The 17,032-nt window shown below is 52.9% G+C and overlaps 1 protein-coding gene across 1 annotated transcript; it reads right to left on the bottom strand.

The window, feature by feature from the left end:
• Nucleotides 1-7,824: 7,824 nt before the first annotated feature.
• Nucleotides 7,825-14,916, bottom strand: C1QB (complement C1q B chain). The gene is made up of 3 exons (XM_037499991.2): nucleotides 14,805-14,916; nucleotides 9,638-9,840; nucleotides 7,825-8,536 (listed from the first exon to the last, which is right to left on the bottom strand). The coding sequence occupies exons 2-3, from the start codon at nucleotides 9,816-9,818 to the stop codon at nucleotides 7,962-7,964; spliced, it is 756 nt and encodes a 251-aa protein (XP_037355888.1). The 5' UTR covers nucleotides 9,819-9,840; nucleotides 14,805-14,916; the 3' UTR covers nucleotides 7,825-7,961.
• Nucleotides 14,917-17,032: the final 2,116 nt, after the last annotated feature.

Here is a 17,032-nt window from a genome sequence, read left to right as displayed (position 1 = left end):
CCATGGACACAGTAGGCATTCAATGAAAGGCCCTGCCCTCGTGCCTCACAACAGCTCTTCAAAGCTCTTGCACACCATCTCCTATGTACTGGAACTCTCTTCCCCCTAGTTTTGGAGTAGGGACCCAAAGGGCTTCAGTCATAAGCTATACAAGCCTTGTCCCCTTCTGACACCTGCTTTTTTGTCCCCTTAGGGTTCCTGGGGAGGGTTCCTGTCAGCCTGGAAGGGGCATAGGCCCTGAGCTTAGACCTGCATCAGAATGTCAACATGGCCTCATCCTAGCTGTGTGACCAAGGGCAGGCACTTCATCTCTCAGGGCCTTGGTTTTCCCATCTGTGAAATGGGATTCAGAAACACTCTCCTCTGGCATGCTTTACAGTGAGTAAGAATCATGCTGTAAAGAAACTAGTACAGAGACTGGTGCATGGTAGTTGCTCATTAATTGATTCTTCATCAAGAGAGCAGCCTGGGGCCACTCTGTATGAGTCCATGCCCCAGTTCTGCCACGTGAGGCCTTGGCCAAGTTAGGTCAGCTCCCTCTATCTCAGTTTCCATGTCTGTGAAATGGGCATAACAACAGCATCTGCTCACGAAGCTTAAATGAGTCAAGATATAGAAGGTGTGAGAGAGCAGATTCTGGAAAGGAGCTCAGTCAAGATTAACTGTTATTATTCTCTCTTTTTTGGAGGTTGACAAGCAATTTATAAAGATGCATCTCGACTCCCCTCCCCAGCCCAGAAGTCACTGTTCCTGGACCTGGGAGGCAGTTGTCTCCAACACCGCCTTATCTGGGGCTTAGGATTGCAGTGTGAACTCCATCCCTGCTCTGGGTTTATCTTAAGCCTGGCTGGGGGAATCCAGCAGTATCCAATGAGAAATCTCGTCTCTTTGTTAACCATTAAACCACCCTTCCCCCCACAGCCTGGTCTCAGCCATCATTTTACTTCCTGGAAGAAATTCAATGTGCTGAACTGAGGGGACCCAGAAATCATCTGGTCCAGCCTCTTCATTTTACACATAGGGAAACTGAGGCTCAAGAGGGGAAGAGGCGGGTCCCAAGGCCACTCAGCAAGGGGATGCTCACATTAGCACTTGAACCAAGACCTTCCGGCTCCCAGTTCAGTGCTTCTTCCCCACACCACGCTGCCTGCGGGGCCCCGGCGTCGAATGCCACTGATGAGCATATGGAGACCCAGAGGTTCAAGGGACTGGCCCGTGGTTCCGCAGTCAGTAGTGGGGCCAGGATGCAAACCCAGGCCTGGGAAGCACCAGAACTGGAGCAAACCCTGTGTCCTGTCCACAGAGCCAGCAAGGACCTGGCAGGCTCTGTGACCTCATCACATTACTCTACAGGGAAGAGCCTGGACAGACCAGGGATAAGACACCATTTTACAGAGGAAGAAAGCAATTTCCAGAGTAGAGTCACTTACCTGAGGTCAAATAGTCAGTCAGTGACTCTGGAACTAAGGCTCTTGCTCCTTACTCTGCCTGCATTCCTACGGGCAATGCTGTTCCACTGAGGGTGTCAAAGTCCCTGCTAGTGTGGGTCCAATCCGAGACAGTCTTTGAGCACCTATGCTACAAAGCATGCAACTCAATTCCCTGCCATGTCTGTGTTTTGCTTCCCTGCTTCAGAAAGCACCTGCTCCCTGCTGGGTGCCTCACATTCTCTTTGTCTTAATAGTCTGGAGCGTAGATATTATTGGCCCCATTTTATAGGTGAGGAAACAGGCTCCACGTGGCTAGATGATGCCGGCACACAATTCCCCTCCTAGTGGAGGGATCACTGCCCCCCTCTTCACGAGTGTGCCCCATACAGGCTTCCAGATCTGAGAGCTCCCTCCAGACAAGCTGTCCATGACCTCAGCCTTAAACCAGAAGGAATGAAGACATTTTGTTGAGGTCTCCTTCCCCGGAAACCAGCTGGGGTGGGTCCTGGCAAGGCTGACATTTACGTGCTGTCTTTAATCACATTTGCTGACGTGTTCCAAACACGGTCTGCAGACACCTTGTTAACAAGGGCCCAGCTGTCTCTCCTGAGGGCACCTGTGCCTGCAGGGAGAGCTGCCCCCAGACAGGCTAATCAGAGCCGGAGCCCACACCCTGCCCGGGCAGCCCTACCGTCCGGCAGTGAACCCAGGCTGGAGGGAGGCAGGGAAAGTTGTCCCAAGGTGGACATGGGGCTTTCAGTTTGCAAAGCTTGTCTTGCTTCTTGTAGCTTAACTGGACCACTCAGTGGCTGGTGGGCTCATTTTACAGGTGGGGGTGCTGATGTTTGTGTCAGGTGTGGCCTGTGGTTCTCTCTAATAACGCTCAATGTGGGCCTACTATGTGCTGTAGAATGGGCGTGAGGAAGGAGGCTACCAACAAAATGTGTTCCCCAGACACACACGCTCACTGCAGGGGCTGCTCCCTAGATTCTCAGGGGAGAATTACTGGGCAGCAAGCCTCAATCTATTTGCTTCTGAAGAGGGGCAACTATAGTCACATTGGGGGTGTCATTGTGAGGATTAAGGGGGTTGATGCCTGGATGACTGACACATTCATGGGGCTCAGTTAAGTTTCTCCCAGCTGTAGGGTAAAGAAAAATGTCAGGCTTTTCTGCCCTCCCACCATCAGGATAGATGATGGATCCTTGCGGTCCTGAATGCATGCCTGATGGCGGGCACCTGGAGTAGGGTGTGGGCATAGGTAGATGGGATTCACCTGGGCTGAGACTGGGCTTTTAAGGGCGGTGCCATGGGGACGCCAGTAGAAGCTGAAAGAGAAGCCGAGAAAGAAACAGCACAAGCTGAGAGATAGAGAACACCAGAGAGCCCAGATAAAGTGAAGACTTGCTGGGGGCTGGGAGGCCTGTCAGCCTCCCGGCCCCCCAGTACCCCTGCCTGCTGTGTACCTGGTAAACCCTAATAAAAGTCTGCAAAAAAGCCACTGAGGGCTCCAGGACTCTGACTCCCCCTTCACCCGGTCTGCTGGATCACAGAAAACCTGCACTCTGTTCATTCCTGACCCTACACCAGCCTGCCTTTGTCTCCCTTGCACATGCCAAACCTTCCATTGGCCACTCTCCCAAGGGCCTCTGAAACCCCACACCATTCCTTTCTTTTCAGGCAGGATGTCATTTTGATGTTCTTTCCTTCTTGCTTTTCTTCCCTCCATTCAACAACTGTTTACTGAGTATATATTACATATCTCTGTCTTCAGGCCCTGTACTCTTAGGAGTAAGATTCATCAATCAATTAATTAATCAACTAATTACCCAACACACCTACGCTTTCATCCATCAGTTTCATGCACATGAATTTTCTGGGCTCCTGGGTTGTCAAGTATCCATTTTTGGCCTCCTTTGCTCTCTCCCGGGTTCTGCTGTGTTCTGTGTAGGTGTGGATGAGGGATAGCCGTGGCTTCCTCCCTGGTCAGTTGCCCCATAATAGTTCTTTCCTTTTCTTGTGGGCAGCAAACTCCGCTAGTCAGTAGGCTTAGCACATGCTCAGAGAGGGGTAGTAATTTGCCTGAGGTCACACAGTAAGTCAGGTTCTGAGGCCAATCTAGACCTGGGAGCTCTTGACTTCCTCTCCAGAGGACTTCCCGCTCTGTCAGGCCCCTCACTGAGGGTGTCCCTCCCTGGGTGGGCCTTGCTGGGTTTCTTGAACAAACGCCCCCGTTCCTGCTGCATCTGGCCCATAGGGTTGTCGATGAGAATGCCTCCTGGCTACGTGCAAAAATAAACGCAAGCTCTGCAGGGAGGGCAGGTGTTTGTGTGAGTGTTGGAGGGGGTGTGGGTAAGGCGGAGCACCTGGTGCCCCCGTTGTCAGCAGGAAGCCAGAAAAAGGGGATGTGGAGAGGAAAGGGGAGCAGTGCTCAGAGCCAGGGCCCTCTGCATCTGGGAAATGGACTCTCCACCCTTTGTCCTTGCCTGTCTGCCAGTGAGCTCCCGCGCCCTCACCATCTGACAATAATCCTGCCCCCCGCAGCTAGCAGCTCATCACCCAGTGCTGGTCATCTCCCGGTGCCTGTGCTAACCACCCATGGGTGACAGAATTCAAGTTCACAACAGGTCAACGTGCTGATCAGGGCTCCTAGGCCTGGACACGTGAAGCGCAGACCCTGCTCAGCTGCCCGGGTTTCCCCAGGGAAGCAAAGTCTCAGCCCCAGCCCAGGCTTACTGAATTAGAATATGCATTTAACTAAGAATTATGCATTTGACCAAGACCCCAGGTGGTTTTTATGCACATTAACATTTGAGGAGCTGTATGTTATTCCAATAACACCCCACCGTGGATAATTACAGTTAATACTCACGGTGAACTTACTGAGGGGGGTGGGGAGCAGGGGGTACTTTGCACAGAGAATCACATTTAACCCTCATCAACTTTCTGGGGGGGGCATGACCATCACCTCCACATTACAGATGAGGGAGCCATAACTAGCCCGAGAACACAGGGCCTGTCAGAGGCAGACGTGGGATCTGAATTCAGCCTCCTGTCTTTGTAGCTCCCGAGTTCCTCCCCGTCTGCATTGCTCACTGTAGGGGAAGGTAAAAGTATCAGGCTTTTCTGCCCTCCCGCCGTCAGGATAGATGACGGAACCCTGCGGTCCTGAAAGCATGCCTGATGGCGGGCACCTGGAGTCGGGTGTGGGCATAGGTAGATGGGATTCAACTGGGCTTTTAAGGACGGCGTTACAGGGACGCCAGCAGAAGCTGAGAGAGAAGCAAGAGAAGCAGAAGCCGAGAGAAGGCCGGAGAGCCCAGAGTGAAGATCTGCTGGGTGCTGGGAGGCCTGCCAGCCTCCCCGCCCCCCAGCGCCCCTGCCTGCCGTGTACCTGGTAAACCCCAATAAAAACCTGCAAAACCACTGAGGACTCTGACTCCTTTACCCGGTCTGCTGGGTCACAGAAAACCTGCTGTGTGTCATTCCTGCCTCTACGCTCACCTCGCATAGGGTTCAACCATGAGAAGTCTCTTTTACTCTCTCCCTTTCACCCCATGCAGCCAGTGGGCTCCTGGGGGCTGAGGTTAGGCTGTTAGTCACAGCTTCACATCCATGATCTCAGTCCTCTCTTTTAGGGGGCACCTGCAATGGGAACACCAGGGGTGTTTGAGAAAAGTAGAGATTCTGGGCACCTCCAGGTCTTCTAGAAACAGAACCTCAGGGACGTAGCCTAGACGCCAGCAAATGCCCAGGGGACTGGGTTGCCCACTAACTTTGGAGACCCTGAACCTCGGGTTGCTAAGGGCAGGGACCAAGATGCCCATTGCAGCGCAAGAGCAATAAGATCTAGAGCTTTCCTGTCACTGTCTCATGGCATGTCTCATATATTCATTCAGTAAATGCATAGTCTCATCTGGTGGGGTAGCCTAATGGGAGTCGCGCTGACTTGGCAGTTCTGGGCTCACATTCCTGCTCCTATTTTTCCAAACCAGGAGCTAAACTTGGGTGGCGCGCAGGCTGGCCGATCCCACCCATGGAATGTATGCAGCTCGTTAGCCAGGAGTGCCCTTTACATTTCTAGATGTTTGGAAAATACCAAAAGGAAAATATTTTGTGACACCTGAAAATTATGTCAAATTTTAGCCATGCTCTTTCCATGTTGCCCACGACTGTTTGCATGCTACAGACACAGGGCAAGTAGCTGTAACAGAGTTGGTCCCACCCACAGAGGAAATAGTTTCTGGATGGCTCTTTACAGAAAAAGTTGGGCATCCCCTGGTTTAGAGCAGTAATTCTCTAAATTTAGCAGCTTCAAATTTACTTGGAGAGCTTGTTAAAACAGATTGCGCCACCTTAAACCAGATTTTCTGATATAGACAGTTTGGGTGGGGCCCGGGATTCTGCATTTCTAGCAAGCTCCCAGGTGGTGCTGATGCTGTAACCACATCGTGAGGACCCTGGTTTAGAACAGTTTGGGTCTTCAAAGCCCTCAACCCCATACTGGAAGCTCATTGCCCACCCAGGGGGTCGGCTAGAGATGGACTTGAGAGGAAGAGAGGGAGGAGGAAGGAGCACCCACTGCCCGGGTCCCAGCTTACCCCTAGGTCCACCCCTAGCATGCCAGGCTGTCCTCCAGTATCTGCTCCCCCTGGTGGCAGCAAGATGGGAGCTGGCCAGGCATGCTCAGCCCGGGGTAGCCCATCCCTCCATGGAGAAACATGATTCTAAGCCTTCAGAGTTTGCATATCCTCTCCCTGAGGAAGTCCACTTCTAGGAGTTTAAGAATCAAGAATGCTGAACATCTTTGTGTTTGTTGAAGGACAAAATAGGAGACCAGGCAATCATCTGACCATTGCTCAGAGAGCTGGAAAGAAGCCCAGGCAGGATTTGAACTTGAGTGTGTCTGACTCTGGAGGCAGCACCTTGGCTGCCACAAACACAGCCCCTGGGAGTGTCTCCTGCCTGCCTATCAGAGCAGGGATGGCGAGCTGGCTCTGGAGCTGAAGTGACGTGCTTGCATCCCTTCTATCACTTATGAGTGTGATGTCGGGCAAGTAGCTCCACTGCTCCGTCTCTCGGTGTTCCCATCTGTGAAGGGGGAACGTGATTTAAAGGTTTTGTGCATTAACATGGGTGCTTAGGATGGGGCGTTGCAGAAACTTTGCTTCTTCATTGCCCTTTGCCTCCCTCCTCTTCACCGGCTCAAAGCACTGAGGTCTTGGGAGGGGCATGCTGGTTGCAGGAGCCGGCGGGGGCACTGTCACCAGGTCTGCCCACACTGCCCTATGGCCTCCCCTACCCTCGGGCTGCACAGCGCTAACAAATGGTCCCTGGGTGAAAGAGGCCTTGGTCTGACTCCAGATCTCCTGTGTGAGGTGGAAAAAGAACATTCCTGAACCTCAATATGCTTATCTCTAGAATGGGAGCAGTAAGTTTCCAGCAGTGGTTGAAGTGTGGTCCCCTAGGTGGCAGCAGTACCAAGTGGGAATGCAGCCAACACAAATTCTAACAAGCCCTCCCAGGGATCTTGACCCCAGAAGTTTGAGACCCACCGGACTAGCTGTCTACTCCCTCGGCGGCTCTGATGGCCACAGGACACAGGTGTTCTTTGCCTAGGAGGGGAGGGAGAGAGACTGGCAGTCAATCCATATTGCCTTGAACGCTGGGCTCACCGACCAGGGCCATATCCAGTTGGTAGTGGGGAGCCGCTGAAGGTTTCTGAGCAGGGTGGTGGCATTTGTTCTAACTGGATGACTGAACTCGTGCCAGGCAGGGAAGCTATCAGGGAGGGCAAGTGGGGAGAATCAAACAGAACAGCCCCTGGTTCCAAGGTCAGTTAAGACTTTGAAGGGCCCCCCTTGACCCCTTGGGTGTATATGACTTTACAAGCAGAAAACCCTGTTAGGCGGGCCTAGCTCTGTTGCCTTGAGGGAACTCTCAGATCATCAGAAGACAGACCTGACCTTGATTCCCAGCTCTGCTGTGGGATCTAGGGCTATCCCTCATCCCCTCAACCCTTATTTTTTCCTCTGAAAAGTGGGCATAATGCAACTGCTCTCCAAGGATTGAGAGTGAGGTTAGCGAGAGAGTGAGGAACGCATGAGAGAATGAAGTTAGTGAGAGAAAGAGAATTAAGAAGTTAGGAGAGAATGTGCTAGACCACAGTAGGTGTTAACTGATAGCGTTCCTTTTCTATTCCACTGTGGGGCTGGCACAGAGCTGGGGACACAGACAGTTGGCGTCCTCTAGTCACCTCCAACTAGATGGGGTTTTTTGCTCTCAGAGGTTATTCATTCATTGTTCAGTCATTCAACCACACTGAAGCTGCATTTCTGAGCACCTACTGTGTGCTAGGTGTTAGGACATAGAGTTCAAAGTTAGACTAGTCCTTTGACCTTGAAGAGTTGATTTATTCAGCAACATCCATGGAGCCCTACTGTGTGCTTTGGCCAGGTGGGGTGGTGGGGTTGGGGCTGAAGTTGAATGTTGCTGTTGGGGGGGATGGAAGGGGGAGAATCAGGCTCCGGGTCAAGCCGCTACATCTGGGAAGAGCAAGAACCCGGAAAAGATGCTGTTGGCGCCCTCCATGCCGATCAGGGAGTTCTTGTCGGTGGCCTGCAGGTAGACTCGCTCCCCCTGGCCCAGCTTGAGGACTATGCCACCCGTGGTGACTTGGAAGGTGTTAGAGACGTAGTCACAGAAGGTGACCACCTTCTGCTTGGTCTCCTGCTCGCGGATGAGGTTCACGCACAGGTTCCCTCTGGAGCTGGCGTGGTAGGTGAAGTAGTAGAGGCCGGGCACCTTGCAGGTGAACTTGCCGCTGCGAGGCTCATAGTTGTTGTTCACATTGGTGATTATGTGGTCGAAGCGGATGGGCTGGTCCCGCCGCAGGGCCATGTTGAGGGTCCGACTGGCCGAGAAGGCGACTTTCTCTACGGCCTTGTAGTCGCCCGATTCACCCTCGGGGCCAGGGGGTCCAGGGGGCCCTGGTAAGCCTGGGGGGCCAAGAGGGCCCTTGGGGCCAACTTTTCCTGGATTCCCAGGAATCCCTGTGTCCCCCTTCTCTCCAAACTCGCCATGGTCTCCAGCTAGCCCTGGCAGCCCTGGAAAAACAGAGATAATAGAAATGAGGAGGCCAGAGGTGACTGGGAACCAAAAGAAGCAGGCCTGGGCCTGGACTGCGAGGCAGGGGCCTGACTGTGTGATCTCCGACAGACCCCTGCACCACTCTGGGCCTCGGCTTCCCATATGTGGAAAAGAAGAGGTGGGTATCAGAGGAGGTCTGGTCTCCTTCCAGCTCTCTGGGTGTGTGATGTGCTTGACAGCAATGGGACCGAGGCACCTGGGAAGGGGAGCAGGGGAAGACTCTGGGCCGACCTCCTCACCAGCTCACACAGGCACCCTTCTTGGGCTTCAGCTTGGAGCAGGGACGAGTGACTTCCTGGAGAACGCTCTACCTCTCCCCGCCACCCACTCACTCCATGGCAGACATGCTTAATCAGTCACAACGTTGTCTTGTTAAACCTGGAAGTGGGCCTTAGGGCCCTTCTTGCCCACTGCTCCAGGCAGCCACGACAGCCTGGTCTGGCATGGGGTGGCAAAGCAGCTGAGAATAGGGCTCCAGGGACAGGCGGGTCCGCTTCTCATGTCACATCTGCCATTATTAGTTGTGTCACCTTGACTGAGTCACATTCTTCCAGCTGCAGCTTCCTCATCTAGATTGAGGGTGATGGTATTTTATGGGATTGGGAGGGTTCAATGAGATTATGTGCTTGACTCCAACCACAGACTCACTGGGTGAATGAACTCCATCTTCCAGGGTATGAAGACTCCTATGAATCCAGCCACAACTCTGCAAATGCATATTGTCCACCTTTTACAGGTGAGGAAGTTGCAATTCAGAGAGGTGACACCACCGACTCTGGAGGGAACCCCAGACTGTGACTGTGGGGGGCTTCTCTACCTGGGTTTAGGAAGAGAGCTGTCTCAACAGCTCACTCTGAGCAAGTGAGCTGCCTTCTGGACACCTCCGTTCCCTTCTATAAAGCAGAGTCAGAATTCCCTCCTTGCAGATTTATTTCGAGGGCTGCAGGCTGGTGAATCTGCACGGGGTGTTGCACCTCTTGGCTGGACAGCTACGATTTGGGAAGCAAGAGATGGGGCCTTGGTCAGTGTTACTACAGTGTCCCCCAAACCCACAGTACCTTTCTCTCCCTTTACCCCTGGGGTCCCAGGTTTGCCATCAGAGCCAGGTAGCCCGGGGATGCCAGGGGTGCCAGGGATGGCCGGGTGCCCGGTGCAGCTCTTCTGGGCCCAGCAGGAGTCCAGCAGCCCCAGGAGCAGTAGCAGCAGCAGTGCCGGGACCGCCGCCCTCGGGGTCTTCATCACCACACCGTCTCAGCTGCTCCTGCGGGGGACAAGAAGATGTGGTAGGTGATTTCCCGTGTTCACTTGTTCATTCATTCATTCACTCGCTCATTGGTGTGTTCACTCTGTGTCTCACCCACCAGACCTGTGTGGGTGTTGGGAATTCAGAGATGGACAAGACCGTGTGACTCCTGCCTTCGTGGAGCTGACAGTTTGGGAGAACACAGTGGCCAGCAGGTCAGCAGACAAGTAAGCAGAGGTGTTCAGAGACAGCTGAGAGCTGACATGAGGCCAGGTGATCCTGGGGCAGAAGCAGCTGCTTTTGTGAGTGAGCCCTCCCACCAGGAACTTTTCCTAGACCCTGGAGGCCTCCCTGAGAAGTGATGTTTAGGCCAAGAACTGAAGGCTCAGAAAGGACTAGGGGAGGAATGTTCTAGAGGAAAGGGCAGTAGGGGCAAGGGCCTGAGGCAGGACAGAGGCTGGAGGGTTGGCCTGCAGGGAGGCCAGAGTGGCCAGAGGGAGTGAGGGGTCAAGGGATAGGAGGTGAGGGCTTGGGCTGTGGTATGTGGGTTTGGGGTTTTATGTCAAGTGTTATTCATTAGAGCATCAGGATGCAGGGGCCTGGGCTGTTTTCACCGAAGGCCACTTACATCCTTGAAGCAGCCCTACATGGAAAAAGCTACCATTTCTATAGCAAAGAGGGCACTGAAGCTCAGCGAGGTGAAGCCATCTGCTCAGGGACACTCAGTAAGGCCTGTGGCCAGAACTCACACTCCGCCTGTCTGCCTGCTGGCCCCGCCAAGAACTGTGGGCTCTGGCGAGAGGGTGGTGCTGGCCCCTTCTGAACCCTTAGGAGGATGAGGAAGAGGCCTATGGCTGGAGGAACTGGTCGGTGTGGGACTTGAAAGGCCACTAGTCCATTCTTTTATTTTAAATTGAAATGACACTCTCATAATATAAAATTAACTTATTTCAGGGGGAATTTTTTATTTTATTTTAAAATTATCACACAGTAAAACTAACCATTTTGGGGGGGGTGGGGGTTACAGTTCTATAAATGTTAACACAGCTATAGGTTCATGTAACCACCACTCCCACTGGGATACAGAACAGTTTCTTTGCCCCCCCCCAAACTCTCCCAGACCAACCCTGTAGAGTAACACCCCACTGGTTCCCCTAAACTCTCACAACCATTGGTCACCATTACTATAGATTTCCCCCCACCCCAGAAAATCATATAAATTCAATCACACAGCTGCAGCCTTTTGAAATTGGCTTCTTTCACTCAACAAAATGCCATTGAGATTCTTTGAGGTCATGTGTATCGATAATCTCATTCTTTTTATTGCTAAGTTGTTGGTTGAAATTTATGGCATTTGGGTGTTACTTCTCATCTGCTAGGCTGGCACTGAAGTTTGAACTGGGTTCCTTTATTTTAAACTATGAACTTCTCTCTCTTCTCCCTGCTGCCCCAATCAGTTAACTGATATATTTTTTTTTTAATTTTTTTTTATAGAGGCATGTTTTTTATTTATTTGTTTGTTTGTTTGTTTATACAAGCACTGGGTACAGTCAGAAGCACGGGAGGGTGAGAGAATTCACCAGAGCCATAGCGGGGAGCAGAGCAGGCAGAAGGACCGAAGTACACTGCTGAGGGGAGCAGCGGGCAGCAGGAGAGGTCTGCGCGCCACGTGGGACCCTCCTCCGGTGGCCGGGGAGCAGCCGGGGATCGAACCGGCGCCGCAGAGGCTGCGGGCAGCTTCGCAACCCAGCGCTCAACCGCTGCGCCACCGGGGAGGCCCTAACTGATATATTTTTGAACTGGGTTTGTTGCTTTCAAACTGTGAACAGTTTTCAGTTTAGCGACTCTCACATTTAGCCGAGCAAGGCAGCCATGGGTTTTCCATGGCTCTGGAAGCTGTCGTGATTTGACTGGACCCCCAGATTTTAGGGGAAAATTTGAGAGAGAAGAAAAATTGCACATTTGTGAGCTAGTGATTGGTTAAACGTCCTTCACCATCAAGTCATACAAACTACTCTCCTACCCTTTCATCTGTGGGTGAGGTCTATGAGAGAAAGTGAGCTATGATATTTTACAAATGAGCCCTGTTCAAGGGAACATTGCAGCAGCATTTAGCACATTCACCATGTTGTGCAAGCACCACCTCTATTGAATTCCAAAGCATTTTAATCACCCCCAGATAGAACTCTTTCCTCATTCAGTGGTTACTCCCCAGTCTCCTCTCCTCCTCAGTCCCGACAACTGCTAATCTGCTTTCTGACTCTGGGTTTCCCTGTTCTGGACATTTCATCTACATGGAACCCTTCCCTCTGGGACCTTGTGTGCTGGCTTCTTCCATTTAGCATAAGGTTTAGTCAAGTTTCATCTACACGGTAGCATGTGCCAGCACCTCCTTCCTTTTCAGGGCCACATAATATTCCATGGTATGGCTCTGTTACAATTTGTTTATCCATTCATCCTTGATGGGCATCTGGGACACTTTCAGCTATTGGCTATTGTGAATAGTGCTGCGACAGTCAAGCACAAGGATTTTTTGGGGTACCTGTTTTGAATTCCTTGGGGAATATGCCTAGCAGTGGAATACTAGGTCTTATGGTAAGTCTGTGTTTAACTTTTTGAGGATCCCTCAACCTACTGTGAAGTTTCCCCTATAACATCTCTGCCCAGGGCTCTTTCCTTCATAGTTTGCACCATCTCAGTGATGGGCAGCTTAAGACCTACCAAGACAGCCCATTCCACCTTTGCCCAGTCAATTTCTCCCCATCCTTTAAGGTTTGGGTCAAAGTCTTTCTCCTCCAAGAAGCCTTCCCACATTACCTCTTAGCTCACAGAGGCTGAGCTATTTCCTGTTCTTAAAATGGGAGGGAAGATTGGCCCCTGCCCACCTCCCAGGATTATTGAGGATCCAGGCGCGGTCCCACTGGGGAGGAATCACGGAACTTGAGGCCAGCTGTTGTCCGGTCCTCACAGTGCTCTGGGGAAGTGGGTTGTGATTATTTTCCCATCTTGCAGATGTGGAAACTGAGGCTCATGCACCAGAATGCAACCTGCCCAAAGTCAGCTGGTGAGTTGATCAATGGCAGGGCTGTAGCAAGACCCTTCCCTCTCGGCATCAACCTGGCTGTGCCAACCCAGAATTTGGAAGTGGAAGCCTTCCCAGGACCAGAAAAATCCACTGGATTTTGGCTCATGTGCTCAGAAAATTGGTCTCAGCTCCTCAGTGTGATCCTCATCATTTCATCACCCAAACTCCTGGGCTAGGCCAGACCCTGTCCTGAGAACCAAGAAAAGGGAGCAAAGGCAGGTGGGACCAGGGCCTGTGATGCCCCAAAGAAAGGGAGGCTCAGGGACTGGCCGTGCCTGCTTATTTTTGAATAAGCAGCAGTTCCTACTCTTGCAGGAAGTTTTACAAATGATAATTCGGCAGCTTCAATAGCCCCTTCGCAGGTGCCAGGTTCTGCGCTTTTACGTACCGCTAGCTCATTTGACTTGGTTCTTACTGTACCCATGGTGCTCTTTCATTTTACACTGGAGGATCTGGGTGTGAGGGAGGGTACGAACCTCCATGGAGGTCACACAGCCCCTGTGTGAGATTCAAACCCACACTCACGGGATTTTAAAATGTATGAGGTGCTCCATTAGGAGGTCACCGTGCCTGGTGGTTTTGGAGCCAGATACCTGACAGAGAGTTGGTGCACCCTTGGAGCCAAGCTGGGTAGGCTGCTTGGTGGAGGAGGCTTTTATTGTTACTATTACTGCTGCTATTGTTAGGTAGGACACCCACCAGTGGAGGGAGCCCGGGGGCTCCAAATGGGACCTCTGCCTCTTTTCGCTCAGGGCCTCGGGAAAGTCACTTCTCCTCTGGTCACAGCACTGCCTTCTACAAAATGGACACAAAGCTAATCTTGATCTGCAGGGTTGGTGGGAGGGCAGGTGAGTTAGGACTCACAAGAGAGCCTGACATGGTGGAAAGGCTTAACAAGTATCAGCTGTTTTCTATCACCATCATCCAAGAATTTCCAAGTTTAGGGGTGTGACGGGAGATGGCTGGGCAATCAAAGAGGACCTGATCCTTTGGGAGATTAGGCTCAGGAGGGGCTCTGTCAGGTGGAGGCCCCGTGCATAAGGAGCTCCCACCAGCTGCCAGGGTGGGGTGAGGGTGGCAGATGCCGGGCTTTGGGGCAAGCAGGTCGGGTATGGAAGACCCGGGCTCTGGTTCATTTCAGGGCCACCGAGTCTCAAACTTGGGGGCACACTGAGCTGTCTGGTCCACCCATCCTCTGCCCACCCTCCACCGCTGTCAGCCTCGCTCCTCACCTCTCTCCCCTCATCTCTGACCCGTCCCCCTCCTTCCTCCCCAGCAGTCCCTTTACAGCCTCCCTAGTGACCTGGAACGCCCCACGCCGCTGCCTTGCCACTTGAATTCAGACAGGGGCCTGAGCCTCTCTGAGCCTCCTTGGCACAGTGACTGCCCCGGGAGGGCTGCCCGAGGACTGGGCGAGAAGGACCTGAAAAGGAACGAGGTCCTGAGCGGGGATGGGCCCCCTACTCCTTTATCACCATGATTGCGTTCACTCAGTACTAGCAACTAGTCCCCACTTCACCCGTGAGTCAGATCATTTCCAGAAAAGAGTCTAGCTGAGCTTTTTCCGCAAGCGGTGAGAAAACCAGCGAAGGCAGGCGTTAGAAAAAGGCTGGCTGGGCAAGGGTGAGGGCAGAGAACCTGGGTTCTAATTTCCCCTCTGCCTCTGCCAGACCTTGCACCAGGCAGCACGCGAGGTGCGGGGGTTGCTCTCCGTCAGGACTTGCAGCGAGGTTCCGTGGCTCGCCCAGGATCACCAGCAGCTGGGAGGCACAGGCAGGCCTTGGCTTGAGTCTCAGTGACCCCCAGTCCTCGTGCATGGCTCCCATTTCAGGTTACCTCCCCATCATCTGGGGCCCTGGGTAGCAGCAGTCCCCCCAGACGCGAGCCCCATCCTCACCTGGGAACCTGGGGTCCGCTGGCGCCGCTGGGCTGGGCAGCAGTGGGACCAGGAACCGGGTGCCTGCCGCTGTCCGTCCGAAGCGGAAGTTCCGTTCCCCAGACATGGAAGGGCCTTCCCCTAACGGCCCCCTCCCGTGTCTGGCAGGTCCATCCCCTCCCCGTATCCCACTCTCACAGCTTCCTGCTGCCCTCGGGCAGTTTCAGGTCCTGTTTCTGCAAAGTGGAGGGGCTGACCGTAAATGGGGGTAGGGGTTGGTGAGCTTGATTTCGCTGGCTCAGCGGTTGTGGGGAGCACAGCTGTCCCGGGAGGATGTCCACAACTAGCGGCTCGCCTGCCAAGGCCCGGACCCCATGATTTCCTACAAGGGACAAGGATGTTCTTCAAAGAAATGAAAGTGCTGCTGGCCTGGTGCCTGAGCGCTAGATTTGACTGAAAATCTTGATTCACGTTCTGATTCTGCCATTTGCCAATAAATATTCTCAACCAAGGGAACCCAATTTCCTCTGCTGTGTGATGGGACCATAACTACACCTGCCCTAAAGTTTGCTCAGGGTCCTGGGGTATCAGATGGAAGAGCGGAGGGAAGAGAGTGGGGTCAGCTGTAAAGCGCAGTGCACATGCCAATTGTTAACATTGCTCCTCGTCCCAGGCAGCTCTCTCCTGGGCTCAACCTCTTCTGCTTTCTTCCCACTCTGCACCCCTGCTCTTTCCCTGTTCTCAGAAAATAATCTAATAATGAATTTTAAATAGGGTCATTATTTATTTATACCCACTCCTCTGCTTCCAGCAGGGCTTATGGTCGATGATAATAGCAGGCACAGGCAGGGGCCTGTTGCTAGTTGATCCTCGAATCACACCAAATTAGGGCTGGAGAGGGGCTAGGAGGTCACCCAGTCATCCAACTCACTTTATATAGGGGAAACTGAGGCCCAGAGGGACGCTAACAGGAGCCTCTCTGTGCTGGGTGCTGTGGATAGAGCCACCAAGTGAATCAGTCATGGCTCCTGCCCCCACGAGGGGGTCCCTTCTAGTGGGGGAGGCTGGGGTCAAACACGGAATGACATAAGGGTTTCACTGCACCGGTGATAAATGTCACTGCAGGAGCCCTCACCTTCTGCAGTGTCTGACAGAGCTCGCGGCCAGGCACTGCCGGCCCCGGGAGTCAGCCCCTGGCTATGGCTGCGGCCAAGGATGCCTCTCAGCTGCCCATTGAGCACGGGGAGCTGCCCTAGGCCAGGAGGGTCCTCCTGGACATCCGTGCTTGGAGATTGAAAACCCTAGAACTTGTGCATGCTGGTGGGTGGAAATGTGGTGTTAACTGCAGTGGGCGATAAGCAAGAAGAGACTACTTTAATACAACCAAAGGGCTCTGGGTCAGCCAACCAGAGACCCAAAGGGGCCCAGGCCTGCAGGAAGGGAAGGCGGATTCTGAGCAGAGAGAAGGTGGTGATCAGATGCAGGTCCATGTGTCTGCTTGAGGGATCCTGAGGTTACTGGGCCTGGGGCTCTAGTTCTGGTGGTTGACGGCAATAGGAAAAGATGGTTCTGGACTTGGGGTAGAAACAAGGAGACTAAGGATAAGAAGCAGCAGAAAGAGGGTAGGGGCCTGGGCTTTGGAATCAGCCACAATTTGAATCCCAGCTCTGCCTATTTCTAGCTATGTAGGCTCAAGTGCACTTCAGTTTCCCCATCTGCAAATCAGGGGCATGGGTGCTCACCTCTTGGGGTTGTTTTGGGGGGCCAGTGAGGTAGTCCTGCATACCTGGGGTGTTATATATATGAAGAGAGGACAGAATTCTAGCAGCCTAGGTGCCTAAGAGCTGTGCCTAGATCAGGGACAGGAACTGAGGGGTCTCTGGGCCTTGGCACCAATAGGTGTCTATACCATGAAATTGCTGACTTGCATCCCTAACAGAGAGGGGACGGTCCTTAGGAAGACCGGGAGAAGAAGCCTGACATCCCTCAATGTCCCATGGTCTGAAAGAGATTCTTTGGGGTATCTTGCTCTGGTTCCTGTCCCACCTTCACCCCTCCATACCTGCCTCCCCTGAAAGCCCTAGCTCTGCCCCCCTCAGCCCAGCAGGCAAGCTGGCATTTTCAAAGGCCTGTCCCTCCTGACAAAGAAAGATCAACAAGGAAACAATTATGGAAAATGAAATGGCCCCCAAAGTTGTCAATTCCAAAAGTATGGGTTCCTGATGAGACATGGCGGCCTACATGAGCGG

The sequence above is a fragment of the Talpa occidentalis genome, unplaced genomic scaffold, assembly GCF_014898055.3.
Source record: "Talpa occidentalis isolate TD23 unplaced genomic scaffold, MPIMG_talOcc4v2.1 talOcc4.9, whole genome shotgun sequence".
Classification (NCBI taxonomy): Eukaryota; Metazoa; Chordata; class Mammalia; order Eulipotyphla; family Talpidae; genus Talpa; species Talpa occidentalis.
Note: the sequence above shows the minus strand (reverse complement) of the source record. Positions and strands in the feature narration are given on the sequence as shown.

What these genes read in the sequence shown, in the direction of transcription:
- C1QB (XM_037499991.2), bottom strand. Translation starts at nt 9,818, where the DNA reads ATGAAGACCCCGAGGGCGGCGGTCCCGGCACTGCTGCTGCTACTGCTC. An exon ending in AGGGGTAAAGGGAGAGAAAG is followed by an intron (nt 8,537 to 9,637) that starts GTACTGTGGGTT and finishes CTGTTTTTCCAG; the next exon opens with GGCTGCCAGGGCTAGCTGGA.